The sequence below is a fragment of the Mobula birostris genome, chromosome 24 (assembly GCF_030028105.1).
Source record: "Mobula birostris isolate sMobBir1 chromosome 24, sMobBir1.hap1, whole genome shotgun sequence".
Lineage (NCBI taxonomy): Eukaryota > Metazoa > Chordata > Chondrichthyes > Myliobatiformes > Myliobatidae > Mobula > Mobula birostris.
The window spans coordinates 38,173,957-38,194,716 of NC_092393.1; the positions used below are offsets into that span (position 1 = coordinate 38,173,957).

At 38.1% G+C, this 20,760-nt stretch overlaps 1 protein-coding gene across 2 annotated transcripts in view; it reads right to left on the reverse strand.

Annotated features, from left to right (window-relative positions):
* Positions 1 to 18,797, reverse strand: part of dnai2b (dynein, axonemal, intermediate chain 2b) — a 46,021-nt gene extending 27,224 nt beyond the window's left edge. For both annotated transcript variants that reach the window (XM_072241927.1, XM_072241928.1), the window contains exons 1-8: positions 18,732 to 18,797; positions 13,579 to 13,766; positions 12,118 to 12,279; positions 8,672 to 8,796; positions 7,083 to 7,225; positions 4,680 to 4,793; positions 3,177 to 3,316; positions 1,795 to 1,917 (exon numbers count right to left, since the gene is read on the reverse strand). In XM_072241927.1, coding sequence (XP_072098028.1) covers positions 1,795 to 1,917; positions 3,177 to 3,316; positions 4,680 to 4,793; positions 7,083 to 7,225; positions 8,672 to 8,796; positions 12,118 to 12,279; positions 13,579 to 13,761 — 990 coding nt within the window. In that variant the 5' untranslated portion in view covers positions 13,762 to 13,766; positions 18,732 to 18,797. The remainder of the gene's footprint in view (positions 1 to 1,794; positions 1,918 to 3,176; positions 3,317 to 4,679; positions 4,794 to 7,082; positions 7,226 to 8,671; positions 8,797 to 12,117; positions 12,280 to 13,578; positions 13,767 to 18,731) is intronic.
* Between the last annotated feature and the right edge of the window lie 1,963 nt (positions 18,798 to 20,760).

Below are 20,760 nucleotides of genomic sequence, written 5' to 3' on the forward strand. Positions count from 1 at the left end.
GGTCACGCAGCAGAATTTTGAATATGGATCACCTTCCACCTCAGAATATTCATGTGATGGAAAATTTTTAATTAAACTAAGGCAGAAAAGCAAAATAGAAAGTTAGTCTGACTTAATAGGTTTATGAGGATGATTCCGGGCATGAAGGGGTTAACATATGAAGAGCATTTGGCAACTTTAGGCTTATACTCACTGGAATTTAGAAGAATGCAGGAAGGGACCTCATTGAAACCCACCAAATGTTGAAAGGACTAGATAAGGTGGATATGGAGAGGATGTTTCCTATGGTGGGGGGTGTTCTGAACTAGCGGGCACAGCAAAAAAATTGAGGGGCAACCCTTTGGAACACAGGTAAGGAGGAATTTTTTTTAGCTATTAGAGTGGTGAATCTGTGGAATGCTCTGCCACAGACAGCTGTGGAGGCCAAGACCATGGGTATATTTGAAGTGAAAATTGATGGCCAGGACATCGAAGGTTATGGCAAGAAGGCAGATATATGGGGTTGAGTGGATCCAAGTCAGCCATGATGGAATGGTGGAGCAGGCTTGATGGGCTGAATGGCCTAATTCTCCCTGGTTTTAATATACAGATTCAATTTCAAATTAACAGCTGTAAACTTTAGTGTGTTTACTTATAAGCTGAGTTTCAAATTGTACTGTAACACTTAATCATTGAAAGTATCTAAATTTTCCAAATGCAAATTGTGCAACAGATCAGCAAAAAGCCAAATCAACTTCAAAAAGCCAAATCAATCCCATTTTGGAACACAGTAAAGTGTTTTCATTCAGAGTACGACGCTGAATGACAGGACCAACTAGTTTAACTCTCTTTCTGCGAGTCATATGTGAGGAAACTATATCTGTCATGCATTCATAGTAGAAATCATATACTGTAGTTCTGACATTCCTCCATCATACTGAAGAACCTGAATAAACAATGTCTATGAATGAATTGATGTTCCCAAAAGTTAAAACAAAATGTGCATTTTGCAGTCCATCTCTTGCCTTCCAGTATTTTTTTTCTTTGTTTTTTTTTAGGGAACTTCTCCCATACAGTTACTTCTTTCATTCATCCACAGCTTTAAAAAAGGCAAATTTACTACAAGATTCTACCTAACTTCCAGTTGTAGAAAGAAAGAGTTGAATATGCGTATTCAAAATGCATGGGAATAGGGATGATGCTAAACCAGCATTTTATGTTTGTCACAAACAAAAGAAAAATCTTCAGATGCTGGAGATCCCAGCAAAACACACAAAATGCTGGAGGAACTCAGCAGGCCAGGCAACATCTATGGAAAAGAGTACAGTCGATGTCTCGGCCTGAAATGTCGACTGTACTCTTTTCCTTAGATGCTGTTTGGCCTGCAGAGTTCCTCCAACATGTTGTGTGTGATTTTATATTTGTCTTCTTTTCTGAGCCCTCCTGTATTAAGAATCATTCCTTGGGTAGGTAACCAAGCTTTTGCCAGCCTTGTGCTGAAGCAACAGCAGCAGGAGATTGGGGTTGAGAGGGAAAATGGATCAGCTATGATGAAATGGCAGGAGCAAACTCAATAGGCCAAAGAACCTAATTCTGCTTCTAAAATCTTATGGTCTTATTGCCTAACATGAAAATCTTTCATGAAGTACATGAAAGTATGTCTATGTCTAGAGAACCTTTCTTTCTCCTGTCTTTTTAAAGCTCATAGTCCAAATTTTCAATCAAACTGAGCAGCATAATTCCTTCATTGCTGGTAAAATGTTCCATTGTAACATGCTTCATGCCAAAATACCTATCCAGCAAGTCATTAATTACCATTGTGGTTTCAAACTCCAGTGAAACACCTCCATATGCAATATCTGGATTATCTTTTTTTGTTACATCCAGGATGAGTCTTTCCACTGGTTCACTCATTTTCCGGATATCCCACCACAGTACCTATAGGCACAAACCATAGCATTACAATAGTGCTCTTATCATTGGCTGATGTGGTTGACGATGAATAAACCATGTTTTTGATTTATAGTACAATTTTGTCACAAGGACTCCCTTCTGGTAAGAAAATATATAATTAAAGATGATATAAATAAATGTATTTTATAAATTTCTCAAAATCTTACTAGCTCCCAGTTGCTTCACAACTAATGAAGTACTTCAGAAATATACCTTGTTTGTATTGGACAGAAAAGATGTCAGCCCGTTTACGCATATCAATGTTCCAAACATAATAGCATAATTAACTAATAACTGTTTTGGGTGATATTAGATAAGGGGTAAGTACCAATCAAGAGAATTGTAGAACTGTGTTGCCCTATTTCAAATATCATCAGTTGAGAGGTTCTGTTAATTCAGGTCATGAAGCGGTAGCCACAAGGTCAAATGGCAAAGAACAGAGGTTTATAATAAATTCCTGCAAGTATTGTAACTGCACAATAACACCTTTCAAAAGAAAAACAAATGCACTCAGTCATCATCAAGGCTACTCAGTCTCAAAACTGTGATACTGTGGACATGAATCCATGCTACACAACAGTTTGCATTTAATAAAGCAAAATTTGTCAGCATTTGGGATTTATTTGCTACTAACCAGGTTCTGCATTAACTAGACCACAGATAGCTTCAGCTGATATGCTGAGGCCAAGTGGTTAACGCTGATTAATTATACCTACTTTTAGACTCTGATTTAGGTTTTAATATTTTTCTTTTTATCTATCAATTTTAATGTTATTTTGAGCTAGATTCTCTCTGGGTTCCTCTGTCCAATTACACCTAACTTTCTTGATGTATATTGCCTACTTTATGAGTTTGAAATGCTGTCAATTTAGAGCTTGGTCTCAGGCTAGTTTAGCTGCAGTGCTTCCCACAAGCGATGGTCCTTCCTCTCCTACTGTTGATGTTAATGTGCCATGGTCTGGAAGCTGTTCTTCCCAACTTGTCCTCTCAGCCTCGCTTGCAATTTGCTGATCACCTTCCTTCTGGTAATTCGACAATTCCTGAAATCCTGCTGACTGTCCTGCTTTGCAATTTAGCCCTAACATCTTGCTATTAAGCTCCCCTATGTTTCGTTTTCTATGGCATTGGTTCTCCCTTTCCAGAATTGACTGCAGGATCAGTCTCTTTGCAATCTGAATTCAACATTGCTAAAAATAATTAATTACTTAAAATATAAATTTATTTTCATCTCATTATGCAATTACCTGTCCATCAGTAGAAGTAGAAAAACAATCCGTTCCTGTTTTAGACTGTAACCAAATAATTTTATACACTGGGTCTCGATGTCCAACCTCAATTGCAGGCATTTCGACTGCCTGACTTCCTTTTCGTGTATCCCAGTACCCTATATAATGGAAGCAAGATGTGCTAACAATTTCATGTTGGAGTAGTCTCATTGATATTTTTGTAATAGTTTGTGAAGGTACCTTCATTTGGTCAATTATTTTCCTTTGAAAAAAATGTTACACTTAATACAATATTTTACCCTGGCCTACGTTGTCTTCAGTGAAAATAACTTGTCTGTCTGTGAAAACAATGTGTACATAGTATTCTGAATGAAAAATTTAAATAAGAGTTGATGTGTCATGTTATCAATTCCATGTAACATCTACAAATGACTGATAATTCAACATTTCTTCTCTCTGGCTATTTTACTAGAAATACAACACTTTAAAAGAAAATTTTCTGCATCAGACAGATTTTTCATTTAAGTTACCAGCCAGAGTTATTAGATTATCTTACAATGGCCTTGACCCATCAATTTTGTGAAAGGGCCCTTCCGTGATCTTTAGTTTGGTAAATAGAGTGATTTTAAGCTAATTATATACAGGGTACTTCATTCCTATTGGATATTTATATAATCTAGAGCTCACATTTTCCCAGTTCAGTATGTGGATACTATTAAGAGAATGACTGGGTCAATTAAGGAAATCTACTGAAAGAACTCTTGTCTTATATTAGTAATACCGGCACAGAAGTCACGATCATATTGAACATTAGAACATCTCTGTTGAATCCATTAATCTACCTGACCCTACATTCATTGATCAACAACAGCCCTCTACATTCCAATGGATTTCAAAGATTACAAAGAAAAGAAATTTCTTCCCACCTCACACCTTAATGATCAGCCTCTTGCCTAAGATTATCATTCCTAGTTTTAGTTATCGGCTTCTGTGGCAGGGAAAATGATAATTCAGCAAATGTATCAATCCCCCTAAGAACTTTTTGATTTTTAATGTGATCATCTTTCATTCTTCTAAACCCCAGATTAGTTTCTTCCATAACTTGGCTTAGTTTTAGCATTTAATCTTTAGTAATTGTGTCTGTATACTTCTGATAATTTTTGACAAACTTTTACTGTTTGTAGAATATTAATATTGCTAATTTGATAACTTATCATGGCTCATATTCTGTTTTTATAACTTTAATGTAATTAAGAGGTTTTTTTTTAGGAATGCAAGTTCTTTTCATTTAATGAAATGCCATAAACATTACAATACTGGAGATCACTCAGTGATATCTGGGTTGGCTTTTCCATTATGTCACACTGTTCCCAAGCATAATTAATGCAAATCAGCTAAAAAAACATTTGATTTTCTAGACGGGATGAGGAAATTTTATTTTAACATTTGTAAATGACTTAATTTCTATTAATTGTTTACATTTCAGTATTACATCTTTGGCAACAAAACTTATTTACCGACCAATCTGTCCACTGTAACAACCCCCAGCCAGAATGTGTGAATCTTTAGGGTTATACTCCAGACAAACAAGAGGAGATACTGGTTTTATTGCCATCTCGTACTTATTTGGATTTTCTGTGGAGGCAAGAAACATTAACATTACAAACAATACTATAATGTGTCATCACCTGTGTTTGACAGGAGCATAATGCAGCATACATCACACATTTCTCAAGTAAACCACAGAATTCTACATAAATATTTTCCAATCAGGAGTATTTTGTACATAAATATACAATAAATATCTGGGTATTTGGATACAGGGTAAAAGAAAAATAGTTGCACCATTTTAAGTCACACTGCATGCTTAGAATACTTAGAGAACAACAAAGATAAAATCCTATGAGAAAATTTCTTACACACCATGAATATCATGACATTAGAATCAGAGAGCTACAGCACAGGAACAAGCTCCTTCAAACTATTTAGTCTGTGCTGAACTATTATTCTGCATAGTCCCATCAACCCACCCACCTTGGACCATAGCCACCCAAACCCCTCCCATCTATGTACTTATCCAAACTTCTCTTTAACACCACTTCTGCTGTCAGCTCATTCCAAATTCACACCACCTTCTGTGTGAAGAAGTTGCCCCTCAGGTTCCCCTTAAATATTTCACCTATCACTCTTAACCCATGACCTCTAGTTCTAGTCTCGCCCAACCTCAATGGGAAAAGCATGCTTGCCTTTCACCTATCTATACTGCCCATAACCTTGTCTACATCTATCAAATCTCCCCTCATTCTCCTACACTCCAGGGAAGAAAGTCTTAACCTATTCAACCTTTCTCTCTAACTAAAGTCCTCAACTCTTGGTAACATCCTTGTAAATGTTCTCTCTAATCTTTAAATCTTCTTAATATTTTTTCTGTAGGTAAGTAGAACACAATTGCACACAATGCTCGAAATCAGGCTTCACCAGTGTCCTGCGCAACTTCAACATAACATTCCAATGCCTGTATTCACTACTCTGATTTATAAAAGCCAATGTGCCAAAAGCTCTCACTACAACCCTATCTACCTGTAACACCATTTTCAATGAATTATGGATCTGTATTTCCAGATCCTTCTGTTTTACTGCACTCTGCATTCTGTACCATTCGCTATGTCAGTCCTACCCTGGTTTGCCCTCACAAAGACACTAGTCTGTATTAAATTCTATTTGCCATTTTCAGCCTTTTTTCTAGCTGGTCCTGCTGTAATCTTTGATTAGCTTTCCTTGCACTTCACTACGCCCCTAATCTTTGTGTTACCTACAGTTTTGCTGATCCAGCTTCACATGACACAGTGGGTGGGAGGGGAGGCTAAGAAGATGCCACACCTTGCCTGAAGGTGACCTGCAGGCTAGCAGAGGGAAGGAGTGCCTTACACCTCCTTTGGTATGGACATTTCTCCACCACGCCAACCCACAGGATTAAAAAAATGCATAAATGTTATTTTCCTTATGCCTTAGGTAATTAGTTATGGACTATATTTTAATACCTGTTTATTCTAGATGTAACTTTTAAATCTGTTGATTTCATGCTGTAAAAATAATAACTTTCTAAGCACAAAATACATAAGAAGGTGTAGGAGAGAAAGTACTGAGAAAAACAATAGGTCAGCCGCGACTATATTGAATTTTGGAGTAAACTCAAATGGCTGAAAGACATTCCTATTTTTCCATGTCTATGTTTCTATGCTATAATTTTATACATGGTTAATCAATAAAACAAACTGCCCAGCAATTGAATCAATGAAAAGACATTATCTATTAAATGTCAAGTGGCTCTTACCATTAGACTTTAAAGGCAGTTTATGTCTTATTTCCAATATAGCAGACCTAAAGGCAGTATGGCAGCTCCTGCTAACTCAACCCATATTTTATCTGATACACTGATATTATCTTCTCAGATTTCCTTCTTGCATTCAACGTTTATGCCTGGGTGTTTTTTTTTTGTTTGCATTTTGCCCACTTTAGACTGAAACTACCTTCTCAAAATTGCCAAGCTCCATAAGGGGTGATAATTTCCCCATAAGATGACCACAGATATTTTGCTTTCAAACAGAAGACTGGATAACCAGGAGATATGCAAAGTTGAACTGTGATTAAATTAGATTAGACTTTTCTTTTTATAATTTCAGAAATTTGTAGCTTTAGGGCTATATGTAGCTTTTTGATTCAAGAAAGAGAATAAATACAATATGGCAAGTATGCAAGGCAGACGTTTAAGACAATTTACAATTATACAAGCTCCCCCATATTTTATGCAGAGGAAATAATAATATTGATATAAAGTTCCATATGCTCTTCAGTGTGATTGCATTCCATAGCAAAAGTTCCAACAATAACTGCCTTACAGCACAGTGCTATCAAATGAATTACCCAAGTCCCAGATGTACGAGTCAGGATTCATATTATCACCAGCTTTTTGAAACTCCAAACAACAGTAGGAAATTGCCAGTTTCTTCCCTTGATCTGGATGCCATGAGAGATGAGATACTGTCCGTTTAATTTCATTAGGGTCACTAACAAATGAAACAACAAAGATAAAGGCATATTTCCTTCATTACACAAATTCCTGAACAAGATCAACTTCTATTTCTATCTCAGTTAGCTCTTAAGATAAAAGAAGCATAACTCTCCTAATTAAATGCTGCAAAAATAATTTACAAACTTAGTTATAGGATGAACTTGCAAATTTTTATACATATTGGTATACACAACTCATTTACATGCTTCACCAGAAATACTTTCAAGGTGAATTTATAACTATCAGCACCTTCCGTCCTTAGAATTTAAAAATTGCCATCTACAACTTTGATATACTTACGGCATAAAGGTGGCATTTGGTAAAAATATGTGTGCACTAAATATCTGGCAGAAGTATGAGGGAGCAGCAGCTTATACCATTAATCTGCATCCTCAACGGATCTGATAACAGTGGGGAAAAAAGTAGACTGTTTACTTATTTCCTTAGGCTGCCTGGCCTGCTGAGCTCCTCCAGCATTCCGTGTGTATTCATCTGATACCAGTGCTTCAATTCCAGAGCTCTACATTCTGGCTAACAATGTAGTTTAACTTCACAGCTGAAATTTATTCAGCATCATACAAAATGTACCTCGCCACTGCTACTTAAAGAATCTACTTCTTACAGTATGGCTGTTACTTCTAGTTGTTGGTGTGAATCAACAAATGTCAGGTGCTTTTCAGTACTACATCAAGTTCAAGAGGAGCTGGTGTAATGAACACTATGCTGACTTAGTGTTTTACAAAAACCAATTGTTCCTGGCTACAGGTACACCGGTGATCATTGCCCCTTAGAACAGTATAATTAGAAAAATGAACATGGAAATGAAACGCCACATCCGTCCAGTGTGTTCAGGGTTAATTTTCTTGTGTGAACCTTGGTAAGAAACAATGAGTGAGACATTTGCACTTCAGTAAGGATGGCCATATTGAAAGCATCCATTGTTGTCTCAAATGCAATTTCATATACACACAAGAACCTTGTTGCCAAAAATCAATCAGACCAGCCATGGTAATCACCTTCCTTTCCAGGATAGATGGAGATAATTAAAATATCTTGCAGTATATTACCATTAAGGTGATACACAGTAATATTACAGTACATTGGTGACAGGAATGAATTGACTTATTACTGTTAATTTTTGTGTGTGCCAAAGGAATAAACCTGTTAAATCTACACCAGTCACAAAACTGCAAAAACTTCTCAGTTCAAAGTAGATGATTACACGGAAGATGAGTAAATGTGTTATTGGTTAAAAATGTTATTTTCTTTTTTTCATATTCAAAATGATGAAGAGCTATGAGTAAGGTTAGTAAATCTTTTTTGATATTTTACTTTAATTTTTAGTATACACACATATTTAGAAATTGTAAAGAATTATCATACCTGTTAATTTAAAATTATCTAATGAGAGATCTACAGAATTCCTAAAAATGAAAAATACCTGAAAACATTTATGGTTTTTGCAGAAGGTGGTTCATCAATTGATCCCGCAGACTCCTCTTTATCTTCAAAATACTCCTCATAAATATTGATAGCATTATTCTGTCTAATGCAGTGGTCCATTAACTGTTTAAAAAAACAAAATTCAGTGCTGTGTAGTATTTGATGCATGGAACATTTAGCTCTTTGAGGACAAATATTTAAATCGTCCTTGCTGCTTGTTACTTGCTATCTGTCAATTAGCAATCAATTCTATTGGCAATATTGAAATTACATGAAGAAAGCTTCCAAACTAATCCCTGTGGTATTGATTTAAGCTTTAAAAATCCCATCAGACAAATGGAAAATTTAATGGGTTAGATTATATTAGATCTGGGACAGTCTTTGAACTTGCTCCCCAAGCAAAGGTTACAGCCATGCAATTTCTGCAGCCCATGACTCCAAACTTTCTCCTGGCCTCCACACCATGAGGTAGAGCTCTCAGCGAGTGGCAGTGATGCCTGGCTCCACCCAAGGATCAGCTCACTACAATCATAGGCTTTTGTAACTTTCTAAGTGTCTCTGATTATCAAAAGTACAAAAGACAAATTAAAAAGATTTAATTAAAACAAGGTATTGAAAATATTAATTTAAAATATTATATTTACAGGGAAACACTAATGTGATAGAAATTAAGATAATTAAGTAATAATTTTTTTAAAAACATTTACTGCTTCAATTTAAATCAACATTCCAATTTAAATAGAACCACACTCCATATACCGGCATGACAGTTGTACTGGCTAATGAAGGACTGCTCCAACGCGAGTCCACACACCAACCATGACAAGTTACTCTGCCACTGGATTCAAATCAGAGCCTAGCAGCAGAGTAGATGGTCAGATGTGCTGGCATCAGACCTCTGGCTCATTCCTGACTTGTGTATTGCAATATGCAAGAGTGGAAGCCTGAAATGAGCTGACTTACTGCTTCAACTAGCTACCCTACAATGGGTGGCAAACAGCACCATATGGGCCAATAATGTCAAGCCTTTTTGTTTGTTTTTAAAATTATTTTCTTGGCCTCCATGAAGCATGTAATTATTAATAATGCTAAGATTGTTTCATTTTTGAATACTTCATTTTACTGCTTTAGATTTTAAATAATAAGTAAATTAGGAAAGAATGTAACTCCTGCAGATGGGTTGCAGTGGGGAAGGGAAGGTGATCTGCAAAAATGGAGTGGACAGTCAATTTCCAACTCCAGAAAATATTTATCTCACAGTACAGTTTTGAATTAATTTTATTTTACTGATATTCCTAATGCCAACTGTAACTATCCGCACAACTTTTTTGTTACTCTCCTCAACTTGTAAGTTCTTTTGCAAATCTCCACCATTCAAAGGATGGATTTTTACATCCTAAACAACAACTGCCTCTGAACTCTGAATTTTCTGATTTGCTATAGGTGCACAACGTCATACCTGCCGATCTCTAACTACAAGACCATCTACTTTATTCGGTATACTGCGTGCATTGAAATATAACACCTTCAGTCCGGCATTCATCACCCATTTCAATTTTGCCCCCATGTTACCCTTCACCTCATCCCACCGACTGCAATTTTGCCCCATCATCATCACGGTCTCACCACACACTGCATTGATTTGTATACCAACTGCTTCATCCTCAGCCCTATCACTGTGGTTCCCATTCCCCTGCCAACTTGGTTTAAACATTCCCCGACAGCTCCAGTGAACCTGCCTGCGAGCCTATTGGTCCCCCTCGGGTTCAGGTGTCAACGGCCCTTTTTGTACAGCTCATGCATTCCCCAGAAGAGATCCCAATGATCCAGAAAAATGAAACCCTGACCCCTGTACCACTTCCTCAGCCATTCATTCATCTGTATCATCATTCTATTCCTGCCCTGATTAGCATGTGGCATGAGGAGTAATCCAGAGGTTCTGTTCTTCAGCCTTTTCCTTAACTCCCAATATTCGCTGCACAGGGCCTCTTTCCCCCCTTTCTACCTATATCATAAGTGCCAATGTGCACCATGACCTCGGGCTGCTAACCCTCCCTCTAGAGAATCTCTGCAGCCGCTTTGAGACATTCTGGACCTTAACACCTGGGAGGCAACACAACACCCTGGCTTCTCTTTTGCAGCCACATAATATCCTGTCCATCCCCCTAACTAGCAGGTTTCCTACCACTATCACTCTGCCTTCCCTGAGCCTCAGAGCTGGCCACAGTGCCACTAGCCTGATAAAGGTGTTTTTAATTACCTTTCCAACATCCTAGTTAGTGGGCTGCAGTTTTAGTGCAGTCGCCCAACTTCTTTCAAAGCAACAAAGCAGACTGAAAGTTACTGAATAATATGGATGATACTCCTTCTGAGTGATATTCAGCCTGATGTTGAGAAGCTGATATCACTGCACCAAGCCCGTCTGTCTCATTGAAAGGTGAAAAAGCAATGAAGTAGTGAATAGTTAGATTGATAATGTACGTTCAAAAATTGTTGACAAAAATTGTTTTTACTGTAATTAAATGAAGAAATTATTTTAGTTGTAGCTTTAAATATATTTGAATAATTTTAGTAATTATTTGTCACTGCTTTGAAGTTACGGTTCCTATTTTCCACTGTACATCATAAATCAAAACTCTTTGTAATTTTTATGTAATGGCTGGAAAGAGAGATGTGGTCAGGGAGCCAAGGGGGACAATAACCCAAAAAGGGTTGAGAATTACTGGTCTACACAGATCCCCAGAGAACATTAGATCCCAGTTTGTCACAGTGCTTTAATTTTAAAAAAAACAAAGGTCATAAAATTTATTTGCAGGTACTAAAGGCTCATCCACATTCTATTGCAGGGATTCCCAACTTTTATTATACTACAGACTTCTACCATTAACTTGGGGGGGGGGGGGGTCCATGGACCCCAGGCTGGGAACCCCTGTTCTATTGGTTTCGGGCACAACGCACTGGGTATGAATTTTTTGTGGTTGGGGAGGATGGGGGGGCGGGGAAGAATGAAGGAAGTTGCATATGTACAAACTGAGCAACAACTTTAAGCAAGGTACACATAACAATTACAAAGAACTGCAAGTGGCTTCCAGATTTTGCTCTGCCATTGGCTTGATAGAAATCACAACTTGTGCTTAGGTGATCATTTACTTTCATAAAATGGATGTATATATAAATCAATTGTGCACTTAACTTGTCACACATTTAAATCTAATACTTAGCAGTTTAAGTAACCATAATTGCTAATGATTATTTTCCAATAACTTTACGAGAAAGAATTTAAAAGCTAAACGTATACAAACAATGAGCCACCGAGTTAGAGTACTCGGTTTGACATGAGCACTATGACCTCTGCTAATTTTATTGTACTAATATATGTTGAAATATTTAGAGCATCTAGAATATACTATTTTGAACTGAAGTCTCCTTTTTAATATCACTTACACCACTCAGCTGCATGAGCGTGTAGACATAATTTTCATCCTTTTCCACTTTCTTTCGGTAACGCATGGTATGCTCCAGATCATTTGGGTTTACATCTTTAGGCCAACCACCCTCCACGTGGTTAATCCCTCGAATCTCGGTTGCAATATGTTCTGTATTTACCTTAAAATGGATAGAAAAAAAGTGAAAAAAAACATTCGTCAAAAGCAAAAAGTAACTTAATTTGAATTAGCACATCTTAGGGAACTAGATAGTCATCTGGTACTGTCACAAAGACCTCACCCATTACTTGGAGATAAAGTTATTTTGTGGAGGAAAACAAAATCACACAAAGCACTAAGCTATTTTTTGGTTTCTTTATTTTTCTAACATTTTAAAAGTAAATTTTAATGCAAGTTATTGTTGAAGCAGTTAGGGAGATAATAAATGTTGCCATTAAATTAGAACTTCTATTTAAAACAGTAAAAATTCAGGAATTTGGATACAACGTAAATCAGTGAAGATATATTCATGAACAATGGGTGAGATTAAAAAATGAGGCAAAGTAACTAGAGAAATACAAGTGCACATACAGTACCTTAAAACTATTATGTTTTTGAAAAAAAAGTTGTTATGGTCAATGAATGACAAGGGGTTGTATATTTGAAATCACCATTGAGATAGTAAGTGAACAGGTTGAGAAATTTATGGGAAGAGCTAATAAAGCACGTCTTTTTCTGCAATGGAAGTATGCTATAAGAAGACTACAACTTCTTACAAATTCAGCTCATCCAAAGAAATGCGTCTTATATCTCATCACAAAGGCACATTCTTCTAATAAAACGATAAAAATGATTCTTCATAATGCCTTTATATAACATTCCCAAAAATGCTGAAATTCTTCAGATGTCTTATACAGATGTTTCAATTAATGAGTACAGTAATACTACAAATATTTTTATGAAATGGAGAGCAGAAATACAGAGGATGTTATCCTTCATCAAAAAGAGTTCTGCAATCTGCTAACTCAGCAATCATCATATCTCAAGTCAAAGTAAATTTATTATGAAAGTACATATATTTTACTATATACTAAGCTGGTGAGGCTAGTAACATTTCTGTTGGGGTGTGGACAGAGTTAGTGCAGAAGCAAAGCAATCATCAGCTGTTTAATAAGCATCGCAACTTCTTTTGCCATAACTTTGTGAACATTTTTCTAACAATGCCAATATTTTATATTTCATCTCCTGATCCACATAAATTATCCTGATTCATTCACTATGTAACTATACTGTATGTAGAATAATATCCAATCATTAGTTGGATGCACCCTTGAACACAAGTAGCTGCTAATAGATGAGAATGCTCCAAAATCTGTGATTTGTTTCATCTTATTCATACAGGTGAAATATGTAGACAGCAGTTTCCTTGCTGACATATCAGGAGTGTTATATACATTTAAAGTACAACATTCAATTCTACCTCATGTTCCGACATGTCTTCTGAAACCTGTACAAACATATCGACTGGATTTTTCTCAATGAAATTTTCTGCTAACGTTGGATCTGGGACAATATCAGTCTGTAGTTCTGTAGGGCGATCGGAAAAGTTGCACTGTCGGCCAAATTCACTTCGTATTTTGGTATAAACGTATACAATCTCCATGATGCCTGAAAGAAAACAAAGTAACACGTTACTCTAACTAGTTATCAATTTAACTATGTGTACTGTGATCATTTAGTACAACATCAGGAGTTTTTTTTAAACCAATTCCTCCAGCCCCCATTCTCAGTACTTCTATTCCTTGTAATACAGTAGAAAAAAAGCATTGCAAATTAAATTTAAATTGTTATATCAAATGAGTCTAGAGTTTTTTTTGTGATTAAATACATCTCTCACTTACTATGTTATTCATTATCTACTGTCAGGACCAATACATATAAGATTTCACATCATATGTAACCTGGTGGGCAATATTGTCTATTCATCCGTCAGGAGGGATATAAATAGAGTATTTTTCTCCAACTATTTGAGAATTCTCACTTCTCATAGGATCTTCATCTACTGAACATGGAGCCTGTTCTTTTATAAAGAAATTCTCTGCTCGTTGATATTTCCCTGGATGTGAATTGAGTGGAACATCAGAATACTCCATTGGATATCACAGGGAATCATCATCTCACAAGAGTACTAAATATTAATGATTGCTCTTTAGTGGTCTCCACAAGGCTTTCACAAATGTAAAACTATGAAGTTTAGACTGTTGATTTACTGATTTAAAGGATACAGTTTAGCATTAGATCGTTATACCTGTATGATGAATGCAAGAGAGAAACACATTAAAAATCTCACTAAAAATCCAAAATCCATTTTGATACTTTTCACAATAAAATGCTTTTGTTTGTCCAGTGAAGAGATTTGACTGTTTCAAGATATTAGAATTGAAAGACTAATCTTTCACACACGTAAACATTTCACAATTTATTTTCTACAGAAACTGATGAAGGAAGAGGCTTAAGGCATACTGTAAGAGTTGTACACTCAATCACAATCTATAATTGATAACATACAGTATGTACATAATTAGCCTTTAGATTTCAGAGTACATCTGGGTTAGACATGTACCCTGTTCACATTGAGACAAACAAAGAATCATGTGAAAAGGTAGTGGCTGATCACTATAAGCAAGATAAATCAATTATCCCCCATTTCATAATGTGTGTCACAAATTTATTATCTGCAATTCTTGTATCTTTCCTACCTCATTGATTAGATGGTTCACCAATGAATTATGAAATTATCATCGTAAAATTAAAGGCCCCTTTTAAAAATACTGTGCCCAACAGTTTCATTAAAACAACTTCAATGTTAATATTATTAAAATTTTATTTCATATTCGTAAAAACTCAATTAAAATAACAGCATATTTCAAAGTATTAGACAGCGTGGCATTTCCATTTCATTTACGAGGTGCACTCAAATAGCTTGTGGAATAAATCCCCTGGGTCTGATGGGATATACCGCAGGTTATTAAGAGAGACAAGAGAAGAGATTACTGGGGCCTTGACCAATATCTTTGTGTTCTCTTTAGACGAGGTCCTGGAGGACTGGTGAGTAGCTAATGTTATTTCATTATTCAAGAAGGGAAACAGGGATACTCCTGGAAACTATAGACCAGTGAGTCTCATGTCATTGGTAAGGAATACTGGAGTGAATTCTTGGGGACAGCATTTATGAACATTTAGAAATCCATGGCCTAATTAGGGAGAGCCAGCATGTCACGGTGCGGGGGAGGTTGTGTCTTGTGAACTAGATTGAATTTTCTGATGAGGTGATTGATGAAGTTAGAGCTTTGGATGTTGTCTACTTAAATTTTAGTAAGGCGTTTGACAAGGTCCCACATGGAAGGCTCATTCAGAAGATTAAGTTGCATGGGATCAATGGTGAATTGGCTGTGTAGATTAAGAACTGAATTGCCCATGGAAGACAGAGGGTAGTAGTCAAAGGGATTTATTCTAGCTTGAGGTCTGTGATTAATGGTGTTCCACAGAGATCTATCTATACTCAGACCTCTGCTGTTTGTGATATATATAAAATAAATAATCTGGATGAGAATGTAGATGGGTGAGTTAATAACTTTGCAGACGATGCAAAGATTGGATAGCATAGAATACCGGCAAAGAATACAATGTGATAGAGATCAGTTGCAGATATGGGCAGAGAAATGGCAGATGGAGTTTAACCTGGCCGAATGTAAAGTGTTCACCTTGGTGGGTCAAATGTAAAGAGACTGTACATTGTTAAAAGCAAGAGGCATATGGCATGCTTGCCTTTATTAGTCTAGACACTGACTTCAAAAGTATTGATGAAGGGTCTCAGCATGAAATGTTGACAGAAATTCCTCTCCATAGATGCTACCTGACCTGCTGAGTTCCTCCAGCATTTGTGTATTGGTCGGGGGATTACATTACAGTTTAATAAAACTCTAGTTAGGCTGCATCTAGCATATTGCATCTAGTTTGGTTACCCCATTATAGGAAGGATGTTGAGGCTTTGGAGAGGGTGCAGAAGAGATTTACCAGAATACTGCCTGGAGAAGAGGACATAATAGACAATAGGTGCAGGAGTAGGCCATTCACTGTGATAATGGCTGATCATCCACAATCAGTACCCCATTCCTGCCTTCTCCCCACATCCCTTGACTCCGCTATCATTAAGAGCTCTATCTAACTCTTCCTTGAAAGCATCCAGAGAATTGGCCTCCACTGCCTTCTGAGTCAGAGCATTCCACAAATCCACAACTCTCTGGGTGAAAAAGTTTTTCCTCAACTCCGTTCTAAATGGCCTACCCCCTGTTCTCAACATATGTTATAACAAGAGGTTGGACAAACTTGGGTTGTTTTCTCTGGAGTGGCGGAGGTTGAGGGGAGATCTGATAGAAGTGTATGAGAGGCATAGATAGAGTAGACAGACAGTATCTTTTTTGTCAAAAGGTTAAAATGTCTAATACCAGAGGGCATGCATTTAAGGTGAGAGGGAGTAATTTCAATGGTCTCATGAGGAGCAAATTTATTTTTATATATAGAGAGTGGTGGGTGCCTAGAATGCGCTGTCTGGTGTAGACAAATACATTAGGGATTTTTAAGAGCAGTTTAGACAGGCACATGAATGAGAAGAATATGGAAGGTTATAGACGTTGTATAGACAGAAGAGATTGGTTTAGATGGCCATTTGATTATGAATTAGTTCAGCATAACATTGTGCGCCAAAGGGCCTGCTCCTGTGCTGTACTGTTCTGTGATGTCAGATGTGTAGTTACCATTGGCATTACTGCTCAACTCATTTGCATAATTAAACTTTAAAACTGATTGGATTCAGCACATTTAGGTAATGCTTTTAACAACAGTTTAATTTGTTACAGTTGCAGTTACAGATCCCGCAACCCGCCAGGTTCATAGGGGCAATGTACAGATGAGCCCTCTCAGGGCTGTGGGTGAGCGCCTGGGTTGCAGCAAAGCTCTCTCTGGTCCACTCTGCAATGTCATGTCCACTTTTTCCTTAGTCTGCCCCTTTTTTCCCCTGCAGAATAGTCTTTGACAGTCCAATTGATCTTGTTATGTGGCCATACCATCTCAGTTTCCTGTTCTTTACTGTGGATAGTAGATCTTGTAGTGTCTCATGTGTTGGGTGATGGTTCATCGTACTTTGCTGTTTGAGACGTGGTCTGCATAGGAGATAATGAAGTCTTCTGAAGCATCTCATTTCTACTACCAGGATCTTCTTTTGCAGTTCTGCTGTCAAACTCCACGATTCACATGCATACAAGAAGATGGGGAGCACAAGTGCATACAGGACCTTTAACTTGGATCTGAGAGCAATGTTATTGTCTCTCCAGATTGGTATTAGCTTAGCCAGTGTTCCTGTTGTTTGGGCTATCCTTGCAAGCACCAGGCCTTGATCCTTCTTGGTTGATAATGGCGCCAAGATACTTGAACTGTTTGACAGTCTCTAGTTCTTGTCCACCAACTGTGGTTTTTGTTGAGATTGGCTCCTCACTTTCTCATCAGTTTGGTTTTTTCTGTGCTGATCTCCATGCCATATCCAGTAGATGTACCATCCAGATGGTTCACAAGGCAGGCCAGTTCATCCTGTCTTCCTTCCAGCCCATCAATGTCATCGGCAAACCTAAGGTTGGTTATGATCTGTTTTCTGACGCCAATATGGTCTTCCAGGGTATCCATCATTATTTTCTCCAGGAAAATGTTGAACAGCGTGGGTGAAAGGAGGCAGCCTTGTCGGACTCCAGGTGATTTGTGGAACCACTCTCCAACTGTGCCTTGAACGAGTACTGCACTGCTAGTTTTGGCGTAGAGCTGCTTGATGGTTTGGATCAGCTTCTAGCCCATATTGCATCTCTTCATTGTGGCTTCGAGTGCATCATGCCACACCCTATTGAATGCCTTCTTGAAGCCTATGAACACGTGAAAGATGTCCTGTTGATGTTGGTTGTATTTCTCACACAGTACTCAGAGGTTGAATATCTGTTTTGTTGTGGGGACTGTGGGCGTGCTGAAGGATGGGGGACGGAGGAATGTGGGGGTGGGGAAGGATGGGGGCAGGTGAGGGGGCGGAGTGTAGGGGTGACGAAGGATGGGGCAGGTGAGGGGGCGGAGGAGTGTGGGGGTGGGGAAGGATGGGGGCAGATGAGGGGGTGGAGGAGTGTGGGGGTGCTGAAGGGTGAAGGGGGCGGAGGAGTGGAGTTGCGAAGGCAGGGACAGGTGGGTGATAGGGGGAAGCAGATGGAACTAAGGGAGCAGATGAGAGGGTGAAGTTGGAGACAGGTATTGGAGGTTGAGAAGCAGGAACACAAAGGCTACCGGTGTTGGAATCTGATGAGTAATAAGGCTGATAAATTAATATAGAAAAACAGAACAACCTCAGATATAATTTTACGTTCGCGTCCACAGCAGGGTGGTTTTCAACAAGGCCCAAAGCCGGGGAAGGGAAGTTGATGGGGGAGATTATAGTATTTTATTTTACCCAGGCTGATGCAGCAAAAACCACCGCCTCTCCGTTACCGGCCACGATTCCGCCCGCCTGCAGAGCAGCACCCTCCCCAGTCCCCGGCTTCTTACCTGGGATGGACAGCCCTACTCCGCGGCCACAGACAACTTTCCGGGTCGACTAGTTTACGGTATCCTAGCAACAGGATTTGCGCGCAGGCGCCTGGATTCCCGAAACCACGTGCTTCCAGAAGCAATGCCGGACTCTCGGCGCCCTGGTGGGTTCCTGCTGTTGGCACTAGCACTGCGAGGATAATCCAACGTGGCCAAAACACCTTTTACAGAACTTCCAAATTAAAAATGAATTGACGCGAAAGAAATGAAAATATTCCAAAAGTTACTACCTAGGCTGGAAAGGTGAACTACCAACGGAAACGGAATTAAATTTACGAAATAAATCACCTGAAATTTAGGAGTACAGATATAATTTAAGAAGGTATCAAGATGGGGGTGAAATTGGGAACAGCAATTTGGAGAGTTGTAAAATAATCAGTAAGTGCTTGCAATAGTCATAGTCATACTTTATTGATCCCGAAGTAAATTGGTTTCCGTTACAGTTGCAATGAACCAACCAATGACGAAAAAGCAGCACCTTTGCTGGGTACCTCGAACTTCCAGCTGATTAGGAGGATTTTGGAGGCTACAAGTTTAGCAGATATGAGAAACGGCACTGCACAAACATACACACACTGTGGAAACTTACCTGTTGCACCGGATATCATCTCCCGAATTCACGAAACTATTTCAACAGCGGCAATATAGAATTCTCTCCACTTGTTGCTCCAATTCCAACAGTTGCCGAGGATTCAACGTCTCTAGGTCAAATCTACCCCATCAACTACTTTATTTACCATCAACATCCTCCATCACTGGCGCATCCCGGATACAGCATGCACCATCTACAACGTTTACGAGTTTCAGATTTTAAAACGTAAGATTCCTAGCATTAGGTTAAATGCAGCGGGCACATGGGGGGGGGGGGAGAACGCTATTTACAGGTTCTCTTTCAAATAACACCGTCCTCACTTGGAAATTTATAATCATTTTCTCAAGGTTGCTGAATCTAAATCTAGGATCTGCACACCAGCAACACTATGGGACTATAAAGTTCAGATAGGCAATAAATACTAACCAAATTTACATTAAGAACCAATATAATGGTTAAATCCAGCCATGTCAGAGATGGACCATGGATAGGCTATGGAAAGTGTACTTATTTATGATTGTAGGGGTGGGGCGGTTAGTAACCCTCTAGAAATCTGTGAAGAATTGCTGACTCCTCTGCTTTCCCATCTGAAAAATGCAGGAGTTTTAAAAATTCTGGAGTGAGTTTCAAACTCGGGACAAAGAATTGTTGCAGATTAGAAAAGTCATTGTTTTAAACACTTAGTTAACAGAGATAACAGAGATGTCAGAAATGAGAGAAAGATCCTTTATCAGATGAAGCGAGAGGCTAGAATTATGACTAACTGTTTAAGTATTCGATTGTCACGTTTGCTTATTTTATTGGTAACAAAGCTTCCTATGTTTGCTTCTCTGTAAGGTGCTGGATACACTTCCATCTCTCCTGATCAACTACATGCTGTATACCACGGTGAATCATGCAACATTTCAGTCAGAATATTGCTGATAGGTCGGCATTCTTCACTACTGACCTAATATCACTGTAAGAAAACATTCAGCACAGGCACTGCAGTAATTCAAAATAGCAACCAGCTTACTGGAGGGCTCAGCGCTGACATTCTCAAAGGACAAAAGGTGGTTGTAAAAAATGATATATATATTAAAAAAAACTATATATAAAGCTGTAAACTCTATCCAGTTTGCAATAGTATTTCAGTACACACGCATTAGATCTTAATAGCAACAGTATCCAAATCCATCTTACATCTTGTTTTCAAAAAAAGTTGCCATTGCAGAAAACCAATGCTAATATGCCACCAAGGCACCTCAAAAGCAATCAAAGTTTATTTATTATCGTAGTATGTATCGTAGATTTGGTTCTTGGAATAATAGCCAAACAATTTCTTTGATTGCATTGCTTAAGGAGTTACTTGAGAGAGATTTCAGAGAATTGCTCAGTTTTCTTCATTAGTGCCAT